The sequence below is a fragment of the Mixophyes fleayi genome, chromosome 6 (assembly GCF_038048845.1).
Source record: "Mixophyes fleayi isolate aMixFle1 chromosome 6, aMixFle1.hap1, whole genome shotgun sequence".
NCBI classification, from domain to species: Eukaryota; Metazoa; Chordata; class Amphibia; order Anura; family Limnodynastidae; genus Mixophyes; species Mixophyes fleayi.
This window is the reverse complement of record NC_134407.1, coordinates 201155048-201170822: the sequence shown is the minus strand read 5'-3', so window position 1 is coordinate 201170822 and position 15775 is coordinate 201155048. Positions and strand designations below refer to the sequence as shown.

The following is a 15775-nucleotide window of genomic DNA, read 5'->3' as shown; positions in this document are numbered from 1 at the left end:
GTTACACCATATCACTGCCTGTAATATGGGGTGCTGTGGTTACACCATGTCACTCCCTGTAATATGGGAGGTGCTGTGGTTACACCATATCACTGCCTGTAATATGGGGTGCTGTGGTTACACCATGTCACTCCCTGTAATATGGGAGGTGCTGTGGTTACACCATATCACTGCCTGTAATATGGGGTGCTGTGGTTACACCATGTCACTCCCTGTAATATGGGAGGTGCTGTGGTTACACCATATCACTCCCTGTAATATGGGAGGTGCTGTGGTTACACCATGTCACTCCCTGTAATATGGGAGGTGCTGTGGTTACACCATATCACTGCCTGTAATATGGGGTGCTGTGGTTACACCATGTCACTCCCTGTAATATAGGGTGTTGTGGTTACACCATGTCACTGCCTGTAATATGGGGTGTTGTGGTTACACAATGTCACTCCCTGTAATATGGGGTGCTGTGGTTACACCATGTCACTGCCTGTAATATGGGAGGTGCTGTGGTTACACCATATCACTGCCTGTAATATGGGGTGCTGTGGTTACACCATGTCACTCCCTGTAATATGTGGTGCTGTGGTTACACAATGTCACTGCCTATAATATAGGGTGTTGTGGTTACACAATGTCACTCCCTGTAATATGGGGTGCTGTGGTTACACCATGTCACTGCCTATAATATAGGGTGTTGTGGTTACACCATGTCACTGCCTGTAATATGGGGTGTTGTGGTTACACCATGTCTCTGCCTGTAATATGGAGTGCTGTGGTTACACAATATCACTCCCTGTAATATGGGGTGCTGTGGTTACACAATGTCACTCCCTGTAATATGGGGTGCTGTGGTTACACAATGTCACTCCCTGTAATATGGGTGCTGTGGTTACACCATGTCACTCCCTGTAATATGGGGTGCTGTGGTTACACCATGTCACTGTCTATAATATAGGGTGTTGTGGTTACACCATGTCACTGCCTGTAATATGGGGTGTTGTGGTTACACCATGTCTCTGCCTGTAATATGGGGTGCTGTGGTTACACTATGTCACTCCCTGTAATATGGGAGGTGCTGTGGTTACACAATGTCATACCCTGTAATATGGGGTGCTGTGGTTACACCATGTCACACCCTGTAATATGGGGTGTTGTGGTTACACCATGTCTCTGCCTGTAATATGGGGTGCTGTGGTTACACAATATCACTCCCTGTAATATGGGGTGCTGTGGTTACACCATGTCACTCCCTGTAATATGGGGTGCTGTGGTTACACCATGTCACTCCCTGTAATATGGGAGGTGCTGTGGTTACACCATATCACTGCCTGTAATATGGGGTGCTGCGGTTACACCATGTCACTCCCTGTAATATGGGAGGTGCTGTGGTTACACCATATCACTGCCTGTAATATGGGGTGCTGTGGTTACACCATGTCACTCCCTGTAATATGTGGTGCTGTGGTTACACAATGTCACTGCCTATAATATAGGGTGTTGTGGTTACACCATGTCACTCCCTGTAATATGGGGTGCTGTGGTTACACAATGTCACTCCCTGTAATATGGGGTGCTGTGGTTACACCATGTCACTCCCTGTAATATGGGGTGTTGTGGTTACACCATGTCTCTGCCTGTAATATGGGGTGCTGTGGTTACACAATATCACTCCCTGTAATATGGGGTGCTGTGGTTACACCATGTCACTCCCTGTAATATGGGGTGTTGTGGTTACACCATGTCTCTGCCTGTAATATGGGGTGCTGTGGTTACACAATATCACTCCCTGTAATATGGGGTGCTGTGGTTACACCATGTCACTCCCTGTAATATGGGGTGTTGTGGTTACACCATGTCTCTGCCTGTAATATGGGGTGCTGTGGTTACACAATATCACTCCCTGTAATATGGGGTGCTGTGGTTACACAATGTCACTCCCTGTAATATGGGGTGGCTGAGAGATTTTTTTTTAACAATACTGAAAAGGCCAGTGGCACATGTAACAACTAGTTAAAGATGTAGTGAAACTACAATCACATTCTACTTCTACTATTTTTAGATGTGTCTTTGCACAGTCCATTATTTTCATATATGTACAAACTGCCTATTGTATTTTATGAGTTTCTTCCCCACACCCTCTGCTTTCACCACAAATTAACCTCAATCATCTTAAATTAAGAGAGGATCATTCTTAAACAAGCCTAGAAAGACCTGCGTTCAAATGTAATAAAGTTCATTGTTGAATAACCTCTTTTCCCACTTTCGCACCGGATAGAGCTGGCAACCAGGCCTGATGGCTGCTGTCAATGGCCAATTTGTTGTGTGTTCAAGTATACCGTATAAAAGTTACAGTTGGGGAACAAAAGAAACTCATATGAGGAAGAACTGAGGTTTGAAAAGCACTGGTTTTAAAGGCTAAATCCAGCTATCTGGATATCTTGGGGCAGCATGGTGGCTAAGTGGTTAGCACTTCTGCCTTACAGCACTGGGGTCATGAGTTCAATTCCCGACCATGGCCTTATCTGTGTGGAGTTTGTATGTTCTCCCCTTGTTTGCGTGGGTTTCCTCCGGGTACTCCGGTTTCCTCCCACACTCCAAAAACATATTTAGTAGGTTATTTGGCTGCTATCAAATTTGACCCTAGTCTCTCTCTCCCTCTGTCTGTCTGTGTGTGTAGGGAATTTAGACTGTAAGCTCCAATGGGGCAGGGACTGATGTGAATGAGTTCTCTGTACAGCGCTGCGGAATCAGTGGCGCTATATAAATAAATGGTGATGATGATGATATCTAGCACTCATCTTCTTAGTAGCTTCTCTCTCTTCAGAGGTGCGTGCGCTTTTAATCTTGCTGAAATCAGTGGCTTTAGAAAGAGCAGCACGAAATGCTTTTCTTGCTACTCCGTTCAAACCCAATGACGTTGGGTTTGATACACGCCGTTGGGGGCTGGGTGTACATTAAAGACTACAGTCACATCCCTTCCCCAAAGATAAAGAAGCTACAGGAATGGTAAGTGTTAGATACACTTGCTTAGAGAGTTTATCTAGCAAAGTATTACACATAGGGATTAGGGGTTGGAAACCAGACCCTTGGTTCTATAGCACAATTCTTAAGAATGTAAATTCTAACAAGGCCATCTCTAGGACAACTACAGTGAGCCCAGCATGACATAGCCTCAAATCTAAAAAGTGGTCACAGTGCAATGACACCCAGCAGGGGCCGCTTACATTTGGTGGGAGAAACATGTGGTGTTAATATCACACATCTGGCTGCTTCGGTACCCAGATTAGATGTCATGCTGCCATAAATGTACTTTACGGAGTTTACAAGATGTGTCTTGGAGGATGACGATGGGCGGAGGGGGAGCCAACCTCGTACCACCCACGTCTTGATGACATTCAGCCTTTGTCTCTTTTGTTGACACAAAAACACAACTGTCTTCCTTCGTTTAAAACAAATGTTGTAAAAATGTAAAACAGAAACGAGAGATGTTTGTGGTAGAGCCTCACCCAGGGAGATGAGGGGGAATTATGTGACACATTAACCCTATACTGAGGCAGACCAGCAGCGATCACGTCTATCTGTCCACAAAGCTGCCCAATATAAAGAAACTATTCCGCACCTCCAATCAACATTGAAAGGTCGGCAGCTTTCATAGCTGTGCAGGGAGTATAATGGATTTTGGGATCTAAAACAATAAATTATGACCAATACAAACCCGTAAAGGCTAATAATCCAAAACTAAAATGTTATTCTTGGGTGCAGTTTAAGTGACTTAAAATAGAATACAAAGTTTACTCATTGGTGCTCACTGGATCCAGTAGGTCCCCCATTGAATCTCTGGTGCAAGAGGGCGGATCTCCTGCTTGAACCATTAGAAGCATCGGTGGCCACACTGAGTCCACCAAGTACCTCTGAGTAGAACATCGTATTCTATTTTAGGTCACCTATATCCACCCAAAACTAATTTTATAGTTTAAAATGCTGTTTGTCTTTAACTAAACATGTACTACTGCACTGTGATACATTTTATATAACTCATTGTTGAACGGGAAGAAAGTAAGAGGACACATTATTAGTCCCCTGGTAGAACTAAATGCTCAGTCCTACTTGATCTCCGACACTCTGGGCATTGAATAATGGTGTTGTCACTGGTTCCTAAGAAGAGATGTATCCTCTTTTGTCACATTTCACAGTATATTAAAAGGTCACTTAATTCCACATATTGCTAACAATTTTGAAAAGTCCTAAATATTACTGCTAGTGAACGGACAATAGGAAAATAACATAAGCGAAGATGTCAGCCCCTACTCACTCCTATCTTTATCTCACGGTTGTGGGACCACACGTGACAATCACTCAGTCTAGAGACTATTTGGCACTGGAGAGGAGTATGCCAGAGGTCACTCTTATCAACGGCTTGTTTTATTGTCGGATGACTTCAGTGACATCTCTGCTTGTCCCAGAAAAATGTACTTGTCTGTGTAACTTTAAGAAATGTTTGTGTTGACTAAATCTGAACCCAGAGAAGGATGATCACTAATAGTTCATGAAATCCAGAATGTCCCCACGGACAGTTCCACCACCGTCTAACTTCAAATAACTGAAATACCTTCCTGACATCAAGGACAGTGGACAGATAGAGATGCCTGTGGGGTGCAGACACTTTAAATCCTTTTTATTAAGTGAACGTAGAAGGGTTTAGAGGATTGTATGTCTAAAAGCTGAGCCTTTCATTGTGATATTAATACAGAGTCTGAGAGATGACCCCAAAAGGGAGCCGAAGAAGTTACCTGCTTGTGCGTCTCCAGCTGCTTGTCCTGAAGTTTACGCTCCGACAAACGCAACTGATTGCAATAATTTTCTACTTCGTTTTTCAGAAGCTAAAAAAGAGAAGTAAATAGATATTCAAGTTACAAAATGAGTATCCAGTTATTGGTTTCACCTGTGGTTTATATAATCTCATATTTGAGGACATGATAGGACATGAAAATACGTATTATACACTAAAAATGTTCAAGTTGCTGCTGCCTGGATCCCATACCTCCCTTCGTCTTCTGCAAAACTGTCTAATAAAAATCACCTTGTACTTTTGGTTCCATTTATTGCCCCGAAACAGAAGTTTCTGCAAGTACATATAGACTCAGTGGTCACTTTATTGCAAAGGTCAGGGAACTTTTTTACCTTTTACCCCAAAATATATTTAGATACACCGACGTTGATTTGAAAGGAAGGAAATCATATATTATTAATTATTGGAATTCAACATTTTACTGAATCTATTTCTTCATTTTTGATACGAGAGCATCAATATTGGGGCATTTTGATGTCAGAACAATTTGGATACAGTCTTCAGCGTCCAATCGATTTCTCTGCTTTGTTTTTATGTTTGTTAGTGTGGAAAATCCTTGTTCGCAAAGGTAGGTTGTTGCAAAAGGCAGCAATATTTTCACAACCTCCTCATGTGCAATTTTGAATGCCTTTGCAGCTGTTGATATCCAAAAATATGACAGATCTGCTTTGTTTTCAAATGCAATACCTGCTTCATTATTGCATCGAAGCTCAAGAAGTGCCTCTGCCAACCCCTGAGGCTCTTCTGGTACAACAGCAATTTCACATTTAAAGGGGTCTACAATCCAACTGACAGCATTACCCCCAGGGATTTAATTTTTACCCCATTTGGGGTAATTTACCCCTGTTCCCTGACCACTGCTTTATTGGGTAGACCGTGCTAGTGCTTTGTGCCCAGAGCAGTCTAAATTGTGTGAGCTATGAATTCAGCAAAATGCTGGAAACATTCCTTAGAGATTCTGGTCCATGTCGACATGATAGCATCACGCAGTTACATTAGATTTGTCGGCTACGCATTAACGCTGCAAATTTCCCATTCTATTGCATCTCAAAGCTGCTCTTCAATCAGTGTTTCTGACATCACACCAGCACTGGGTACAATGTTACAGGAAGTAGACGGCACGTGGCTGTAGATAATAAGAAATTCATCACATTGTACCTAACACCATTACAAGAAAGCCAATTACTAATGTCCTAATCATGTACACTGAGAATTACTGTGTCCCATATAATTTTCAGTATTGGGATACATTATCCCACACATAATCCACAGTTGAGGGATTTTAGTATTTACAATATATAATCTACAGTAGTGGAAAACATCATCCTATAGATATTGCATTATATCTAGTATTATCTACAGAACGGAATTGATTATCCATTGTATAATCTACAGTAGATAACAAAACCCCGTTACAAACACTATAGAGGCTAAGCAAATATTCAAACTTTACAGCTGATTCCACAAAGCGGTTTTAGAAACATTATGAAACAAATTTAAGCATCTTTAATGTTTAATTAAATTAAAGTTACCTACAAAGACCGCACAACAAAAAGTATATACTGAAAATATATACAGAACATTTTGCATTAGGCCGGTATGAAAAACCTCCTGGAGATTTCAGCAATTATACTGTAATCTAAAAAGTATATTTAAAGAAATTTCGTCAACATGCCATGTTGTTAATAATGACATATAAGTAAGGATGTTGTTTCACTGAATTTACAGACATAATTCAGTGTAACAAAATAACACATATGACATAAGCATTAATAATAAACTCCTTTACTTGGTGACGGGGAGAGCCGATTATGTATTTAATCAACCAGAACCACTATATTTAAAAGGTATTGTCAGGCAACGTCCCCGCATAGCGTCCATAGATCGGGGACGGCTGCCTGTCGTTTCCGGCCGGGGTAGCCCTGTTTGCTAAGCAACAGGGATGCTGCTTCCCCTGACCGTCTGGTCGCTCTCAGTTGCTAGGCAACGGGACGCCAGTTCTGGACCCCTGGCCTATCACTTTCCTGGCACCTCTATTTCAACCTGTCTCTGACAACATTAGGGTGCAGGGTATCAGGTCTTTTCCTGTCTCCAGAGTTATATGTGCTACCTATCTGCTTTTGACCTCCAGTTTGACCCAGCTTGTACCCTGACTACTCTCCTGGATCCCCATTCGGTTTGCTTGCTCTCCTGGTTTGTCCTCTGCTATCCTGACTATACCTTTGGATCACCCTCAGTACTGCATTGTCCGAATGGCTTGATCCGGATTGTCCTGACCACCTGCACCATTACTACACTGGCAACTGTCCTGGAGAACCGCGAGCTGCGCACCCTTTGTAGCGAAGCCCAAACCTCCTTGCAGGAGTCCCTGGTGAGTACTGTGGGTGCGTTAGACTCCGCGCCTACTTCTTCAGTAGCGCCAATATCAGTTAGTAGCTCCATCCCATTTGTTATCCTGACAGCTACATACAAATACAATTACAAATGACACTTGAAGGAGTGCCCTGCCCTGAAAAGCTTACTATTGAATTGCTCTACCCATTCTATTCTGAAGCCAGAGTCCAGTGATGAGGAAGAGCATGTTGTAGCTGTGACTTATATGTGAGTGTATTTGGCTAATGGTGCCGCTGTGGAAGTTTTAGAGAACACTTGACCTTGGCAGAGCTGTATTTTGGATGCAGAAAAAGCATCGGTTGTGTTTTGCAGACATCATTCACTTTGAAAAGGTCTTAAACATGTAAATGAGATCAGCTCTAACAATGCTTGGGTAATATGACTGCCACTTCTTACATTAACACTTCACAGAGAGTAAACAGCTTATAGATGGAAGACAACTTGCCCAGAAGTTTGGCAGCTGGGGAAAGGAGAGGGTGAATTATGACTGATATATATATGACAATTGGAGGCTAAAACACTGCACAACTTAATGGAGAAGGACACCAAAACATTACACCGATTCATCTAAATCTCCCCAAACACACAGCTGTGGCTGGCTCCTCTTTGCCGGCCTGACCAGCTACCAGCAGTGCCTGTCCGAGCTGTGTAGGCCAAGACCTGCAATATCAGCTGATAGCGGCTGTAAGCTTGACCTGCCAGGAGTCAACAAGAAGAAAGCTGGAGTGGTAAGTGTAGCGGTTAAGTATACATGACACCAGATAAGGCTATGCACATTAGTCTTAGCACCAGGTTTGTCTCAGTATGTTAGTTTTGGCATCAGGTTTGTCTCAGCATGTTTGTCCTGGCACCACGTTTGGCTCAGCATGTTAGACTTTGCACCATCTCTGGCTCAGCATGTTAGACTTTGCACCATCTCTGGCTCAGCATGTTTGTCCTGGCACCACGTTTGGCTCAGCATGTTAGACTTTGCACCATCTCTGGCTCAGCATATTTGTCCCGGCACCCCGTTTGGCCTGGCACCACGTTTGGCTCCGCATGTTAGTCTTGGCACCACATCTGGCTCAGCATGTAAGACTTGGCACCACGACTGGCTCAGCATGATAGACTTGGCACCATGACTGGCTCAGCATGATAGACTTTGCACCAGGCAAAACTCTGTACAATAGTTTTGGCTTCGAATAAGACTTTTCAAGTTAGTCTTGGCAACAATGATGGCTCTGCATATAAAACTTGGCAGCGATTATGGCTGTGCACACACATTCATGAGGTAAGAAGATTTACCAACACTTGGTATATAACTGCACCTAACATAACCTTCTTTTACCTTCATTCAACAATGGGCATTTTTCGGTAGTGTGTTATATAATATCAAATTACAGAGCTGTACTTTTTGCTAAAGAATTGTAATAATTCCCCAGCACTTCCCCCGGCTGCATACCCCCATGACGCTGGATAAGTCTTTCTCCTCCCTAACCGAAGATGTCCTGGACACTATGTACATTCATAAATATACAAGTTCATAACTTGATTATGAAACATTATGAAATAAAATAATAAAAGGTAAACTAATTAATGATAACAGTAAGGGAGGCCAAGGATGTTTCAAATGTTGAGCAACATATATGAAACCAGAGTTGGCTAATCATGATAACACCAAAATAAAAGTGCAAATCAGCATAACAATCACTAAATGGGACATGCTAATAACTCATTAGGCCCCACCTTTGCTATCCAATAGTAATATCGACCTATTATAGAAAGGGGCGGAGTCTGGATGACACAATTAGCCCCACCCCCATCACCAACAAAGTAGGCAGGGTGCGGGAGGCTGCCCTGCTCTCCTGGAATCCTGCGAAAGCACCCAAAAATTCATGAGTCTCCTGGACATTCTGGGAGAGTAGGCAACTATGGCCTAGAACAGCCCGATTGACGACTGGCCAATAGTCTCATTGCAGTTCACCTCAAGATAATTAAGGTATGCTGTAGCTAAAGTCACACTGGGATGTAAACTATACCATGGGCATGATCAACTATAAGTCTGAGGGAAATGAACATCACTTCCTCACATCTCTGCTGCTCAAGCAAAAAGATGGCCGAACGCAGCAGCCATGACACCGCATGACAAACCAAGGGTGACATTTTATATAATGACTACTTTGGCCATCAGGTTCTGTCACGTTTGGGATTACTATATAAAAGGATTATTTCCAGCAGTCGAAGTAACACAATGAACATAATTATAAACATGGTTGATGTAAGGAGAGTGCATTGCCTTCTCTGGAAAGTCCCCAGACACTAATGTAAACACGTATAAAATCCCTGTGAATTTATTCTATAGCACTACCAGATTATCCAGATTCTATTAATAATACTGTCATACATTGTGTATTTGTCTTAAAGACAAAATGCAGCCTCAGGTTCTCTCTTTAACATGTGCTACAATAAGTTGCACTTATTTGGATATCAGGATAACGGTTCACTAGACTCTGCCGTATTTCTGTGAAAGTCTGTTTATCCAAGTTGTGTGGACTTATACATAAATTGTCCTGTTACTAGCAATCTATGCTAAAATTCCATTGTCACATCATGTTACATGTCTCCAGCTGAGTATTTCCAATACCATAGAACTGTTTTTGCTTTCATTCTATACAGAATGTAATGCAAACTTTCAGGTAAGTCATCATGGCTGCTTCTGGTCAGTAAAAGTTTAATATTATATAACTCGTTATACAACACCAAGTGACATGCATGAGTAGATGTCTCTTATACAGGTGTTTTTAGGAGAGATGGAGGAAGTGGGCGTTCCTGCACGAAAGACAGAGTGACGTGATTGGATTATTGGATATGAAGCTGACATGAAATAAACCTTCGCCATGTATGAACACTGCTTCGGGCTGTCCCAGCTAATGGCATTAAACAATGACCATGGGAGTCAAACCGCTCTAGGGAGGCCTACTCTGGTGACTGGGAGGTCGCGGCTGCAGTGGATCCTTATACCCCCTCCCCACTTCATGTTCTGCATCAATAATCCCAGATTACCACATAGAACCCGCAGAGCTGGCCAGAACCGTAATTACGCTTTATAATCAGGAGTAAAATAACAAGACTAATTATGATGAAGCCATAGAAAGAGCTGTAATTACTCCATCTTAATGATCCTTTTAATCTTCCTCATGAAAATGTAACGTAAACTAAAGTTTCCACTTCAATCCATAGAGCTAGATGAGAGTGGAACTTGAGAAGAGAAGGCTTTCATACTTGCCTGGCTGAGGACGGCTCGTTAGTCCCTCCATCCCACCCCAAATCACAATGTCAGACAACCGTTGGGAACTGTATACTTACTGCACATTGTGTATTTTAGGTTGTGCTATTTCAGGGTTCATTCCCATTCTACTACAAATGTCACATTTTTTTGTCATGGATTTAACAGCCCCCCCTCCACCCCTCTCCAATACCCCAGGACGAGAGAGAAAAGCATTAGGAACAGGAGGTGTCTATGGCTCTTCTCCCTTCACCACTTGACATCATAGTTTATCACTGAGAGGTCAGTTTACATTTAGACTGAAAGCACTTTATAGTTTTGTACTAATTTATCTATTTTTCATAGGGTGAGCATTGATTAACACTCAAAGAGAATCCACCATGAAACTGTTGTATAACCACAGACTCACAACTATCTCCTGCTCCATCAGACTCCAGTCTCTCATAACTCACGTTTTTCCCTCACCCCTCTCTGCTTTTCCAAATCCTTTTACACAGCTCACACATTGTGTCTCTCGTATTTTCAGTAGATTGTAAACTGTTACTAAAAGGATGTGTTTATATATTTGTGTGTATATATTTGTATACAATCTGTACTCAACTTCACAGCCATCATCAGTCATTACTTACCTATCCTCACTCCATACATAGTCTACACTTACCTTTCCTCACTCCATACATAGTCTACACTTACCTATCCTCACTCCATACATAGTCTACACTTACCTACCCTCACTCCATACATAGTCTACACTTACCTACCCTCACTCCATACATAGTCTACACTTACCTATCTTCACTCCATACATAGTCTACACTTACCTTTCCTCACTCCATACATAGTCTACACTAACCTATCCTCACTCCATACATAGTCTACACTAACCTATCATCACTCCATACATAGTCTACACTTACCTATCCTCACTCCATACACAGTCTACCCTTACCTTTCCTCACTCCATACATAGTCTACACTTACCTATCCTCACTCCATACATAGTCTACACTTACCTTTCCTCACTCCATACATAGTCTACACTTACCTTTCCTCACTCCATACATAGTCTACACTTACCTATCATCACTTCATACATAGTCTACACTAACCTATCATCACTCCATACATAGTCTACACTTACCTATCCTCACTCCATACATAGTCTACACTTACCTATCATCACTCCATACATAGTCTACACTTACTTATCATCACTCCATACATAGTTTACACTTACCTTTCCTCACTCCATACATAGTCTACACTTACCTATCTTCACTCCATACATAGTCTACCCTTACCTATCCTCACTCCATACATAGTCTACCCTTACCTATCTTCACTCCATACATAGTCTACACTTACCTATCTTCACTCCATACATAGTCTACCCTTACCTATCCTCACTCCATACATAGTTTACACTTACCTATCCTCACTCCATACATAGTTTACACTTACCTATCCTCACTCCATACATAGTCTACACTTACCTATTCTCACTCCATACATAGTCTACACTTACCTATCCTCATTCCATACATAGTCTACCCTTACCTACCCTCACTCCATACATAGTCTACACTTACCTACCCTCACTCCATACATAGTCTACACTTACCTTTCCTCACTCCATACATAGTCTACACTTACCTATCTTCACTCCATACATAGTCTACCCTTACCTATCCTCACTCCATACATAGTCTACCCTTACCTATCTTCACTCCATACATAGTCTACACTTACCTATCTTCACTCCATACATAGTCTACCCTTACCTATCCTCACTCCATACATAGTTTACACTTACCTATCCTCACTCCATACATAGTTTACACTTACCTATCCTCACTCCATACATAGTCTACACTTACCTATTCTCACTCCATACATAGTCTACACTTACCTATCCTCATTCCATACATAGTCTACCCTTACCTATCCTCACTCCATACATAGTCTACACTTACCTATTCTCACTCCATACATAGTCTACACTTACCTATCTTCACTCCATACATAGTCTACCCTTACCTATCCTCACTCCATACATAGTCTACCCTTACCTATCCTCACTCCATACATAGTCTACACTTACCTATTCTCACTCCATACATAGTCTACACTTACCTATCCTCATTCCATACATAGTCTACCCTTACCTATCCTCATTCCATACATAGTCTACCCTTACCTATCCTCACTCCATACATAGTCTACCCTTACCTATCCTCACTCCATACATAGTCTACACTTACCTATCCTCACTCCATACATAGTCTACCCTTACCTATCCTCACTCCATACATAGTCTACCCTTACCTATCCTCACTCCATACATAGTCTACCCTTACCTATCCTCACTCCATACATAGTCTACCCTTACCTATCCTCACGCCATACATAGTCCACACTTACCTATCTTCACTCCATACATAGTCTACCCTTACCTATCCTCACTCCATACATAGTCTACCCTTACCTATCCTCACTCCATACATAGTCTACCCTTACCTATCCTCACTCCATACATAGTCTACCCTTACCTATCCTCACTCCATACATAGTCTACACTTACCTATCCTCACTCCATACATAGTCTACCCTTACCTATCCTCACTCCATACATAGTCTACCCTTACCTATCTTCACTCCATACATAGTCTACACTTACCTATCCTCACTCCATACATAGTCTACACTTACCTATCCTCACTCCATACATAGTCCACACTTACCTATCTTCACTCCATACATAGTCTACACTTACCTATCCTCACTCCATACATAGTCTACACTTACCTATCCTCACTCCATACATAGTCTACACTTATCTATCTATATTCACTCCATACAGTCTACACTTACCTATCCTCACTGAATACATAGTACTTACCTATCCTCACTGTGTACATAGTCATCACTTACCTATCCTCCCTGCACAGATATATAGCTATCAATTACCTATGATCCCTGGAGGGAAACATCGCCATTATCAGTCTGCACTTATCTATCCTCATAGCACAGATCATAAATATAGTAATAATCTTTTAAAACGTAAAAAGTAGAAATCAGGTGTAAAAACTGACAGTAAGAAGTTGTCAGACGATAATGGCATGATATAGGGGTGTAAATAGACATTTGTGGCCCCCCATAGACCGCACAATGATGATAAACTCCCATACGGGACCCTCTCAGCTGTAAGCCCCCAGTAACAGCCGCACCTCTAGTAGGTCAGACTGAGAAGAGTGTTTCTCTACTTTGTGACCCTTTTGTTAAAACATCTCTTTTTTTACTTTATATACTTTTTATTTGTTTTTAAAAAACGTTCCCTTTTATGCACATTATATAAGTTGTGCATTTTATTCACAGGGAACCTGTCCTTTTTGTTTGCCCTATTCTCCAGTTATATTACATGGCTGTGAGGTTGATCTCATGTGCATGCTTGATATAGACGGTTAAGCAATTGCTGTAGATGATGAGATAGAGTACAGCGGTTGGTTGCGATGACTGGATCCCTACTCGTCAATATGCTGCAATGTGAGAGGGGTCAATCTTCTGGTTTTAAACTGATCCATATGCCAGCTCTTCACATATGGCAACATTCCTTTCTGGTGGGAATTTTCTGTTTCTTCTAAACTTGTTGTTGCAACACACCATATATATTCCAGAAATCATGCTTTGATGTCAGCAAATAGAGAAGTGGCCAGATAGCTATGGATTAAATAACTCTGATCTGTGTTGGGGGAAAATGAGCAAATATGTCAAGTTTTTCCTTGCTGGATTAAAGAAAAAAAAAACGGGTGTTTTGTGTGTTTCGGATACTACATTACTAGGATTGGTAACAAAGAGTCACATATCAGAGACGATGTATCATCCTGATATTATTCACCTCTTTGTTAACATATGAGAAGACAATGAGTAATATCCATTACATTATCTAATAAAGTCCCAATAAGGCTCAATTTTGATCAAATATGGAGCCGTGGAGTAGGGATATCTTCTCCCTTATGATGCTCCCTCATGGAGCGAGTGTGAACTCATGCTTGGGCAGTGAGAGCGAATGGGGCTCCCTTGTGGAGTGAGAGCAAGTCGGGTTCCCACTGAGTCTGAGGGCGAACGTAGATCTTTTGTGAAATAAAGTCTGATTCACTTATTTCATGGAGCAGTTGGGTACACTTCATTATTTAAGGTATTGAGGACGACCATTATGTCATGAAAATGTTGTACATACGCAGTAACCTGTCATCATCATCATCAGCTATTTATATAGCGCTACTAATTCCGCAGCGCTGTACAGAGAAGTCACTCACATCAGTCCCTGCCCCATTGGAGCTTACAGTCTAAATTCCCTAACACACACACACACATATACACACACACAGACTAGGGTCAATTTGTTAGCAGCCAATTAACCTACTAGTATATTTTTGAAGTGTGGGAGGAAACCGGAGCACCCGGTGGAAACCCATGCAAACACGGGGAGAACATACAAACTCCACACAGATAAGGCCATGGTCGAGAATTGAACTCATTACCCCAGTGCTGTGAGGCAGAAGAGCTAACCACTAAGCCACTGTGCTGCCCGTCTGTCGTGAAAAAGCTGCCAGTGTGGCATATAAATATAGAGTTAGAATGACAACAAGCTGACTAGGCTGAAACTCATCAACTAGCAGCTGCCCCTCAGATGGAAGGACAACATGGGAGCTGCAATATAGTAAATCTTTGTGCATGAGTGTATATCATGAACACATATATACTGTACTACTGCAGAATCCCTAAGTGTCATAAGAAAATAATATTTAGAATTCTGAAGCTCATGAAACTGATACGAATTGCTTCTCCTTTTGTTCTGGAGACAGGTACTTTTTCTAGGGGCACAGTGATGAATGGTAAAGGAGGGGAGTGATCGCTGACACCGTGGGACCATTGTCAGGGTGGCACTCAATAAAGGATCTTCTTGTCAAAGTACAAATTTACACTTGTAACACATGGGTCACTCCAATGAGTTTGTGGCTAAGGATGTCACTCACAATGTTTGTGATTCTCCATTTTCCTGCACAACTGTCACTTACTCTTTCAAGATTGGAGAAAAAGTAGCTAGTACAACTGGCTAAAATACCTGTAAAGCTGTTCTAAAGCCATAACAAAATTTTAGGTACAACGTTGGATTAGATATAGTACCATATTGTTCCTGATTGTCAATCACTTTATAGGACCTGGTGAAAACAGCTGTAGGGGTGTCAGAGCCTTTTGGAGGTACGCAC

The 15775-nt window shown here is 41.9% G+C and overlaps 1 protein-coding gene across 6 annotated transcripts in view; it reads right to left on the bottom strand.

Moving 5' to 3' along the window:
* CEP112 (centrosomal protein 112) overlaps window positions 1-15775 on the bottom strand; it is a 231435-nt gene that overhangs the window by 25421 nt on the left and 190239 nt on the right. For all 6 annotated transcript variants that reach the window (XM_075178038.1, XM_075178043.1, XM_075178040.1 and 3 more), the window contains one exon: window positions 4788-4877. In XM_075178038.1, the coding sequence (XP_075034139.1) occupies window positions 4788-4877 (90 nt within the window). The remainder of the gene's footprint in view (window positions 1-4787; window positions 4878-15775) is intronic.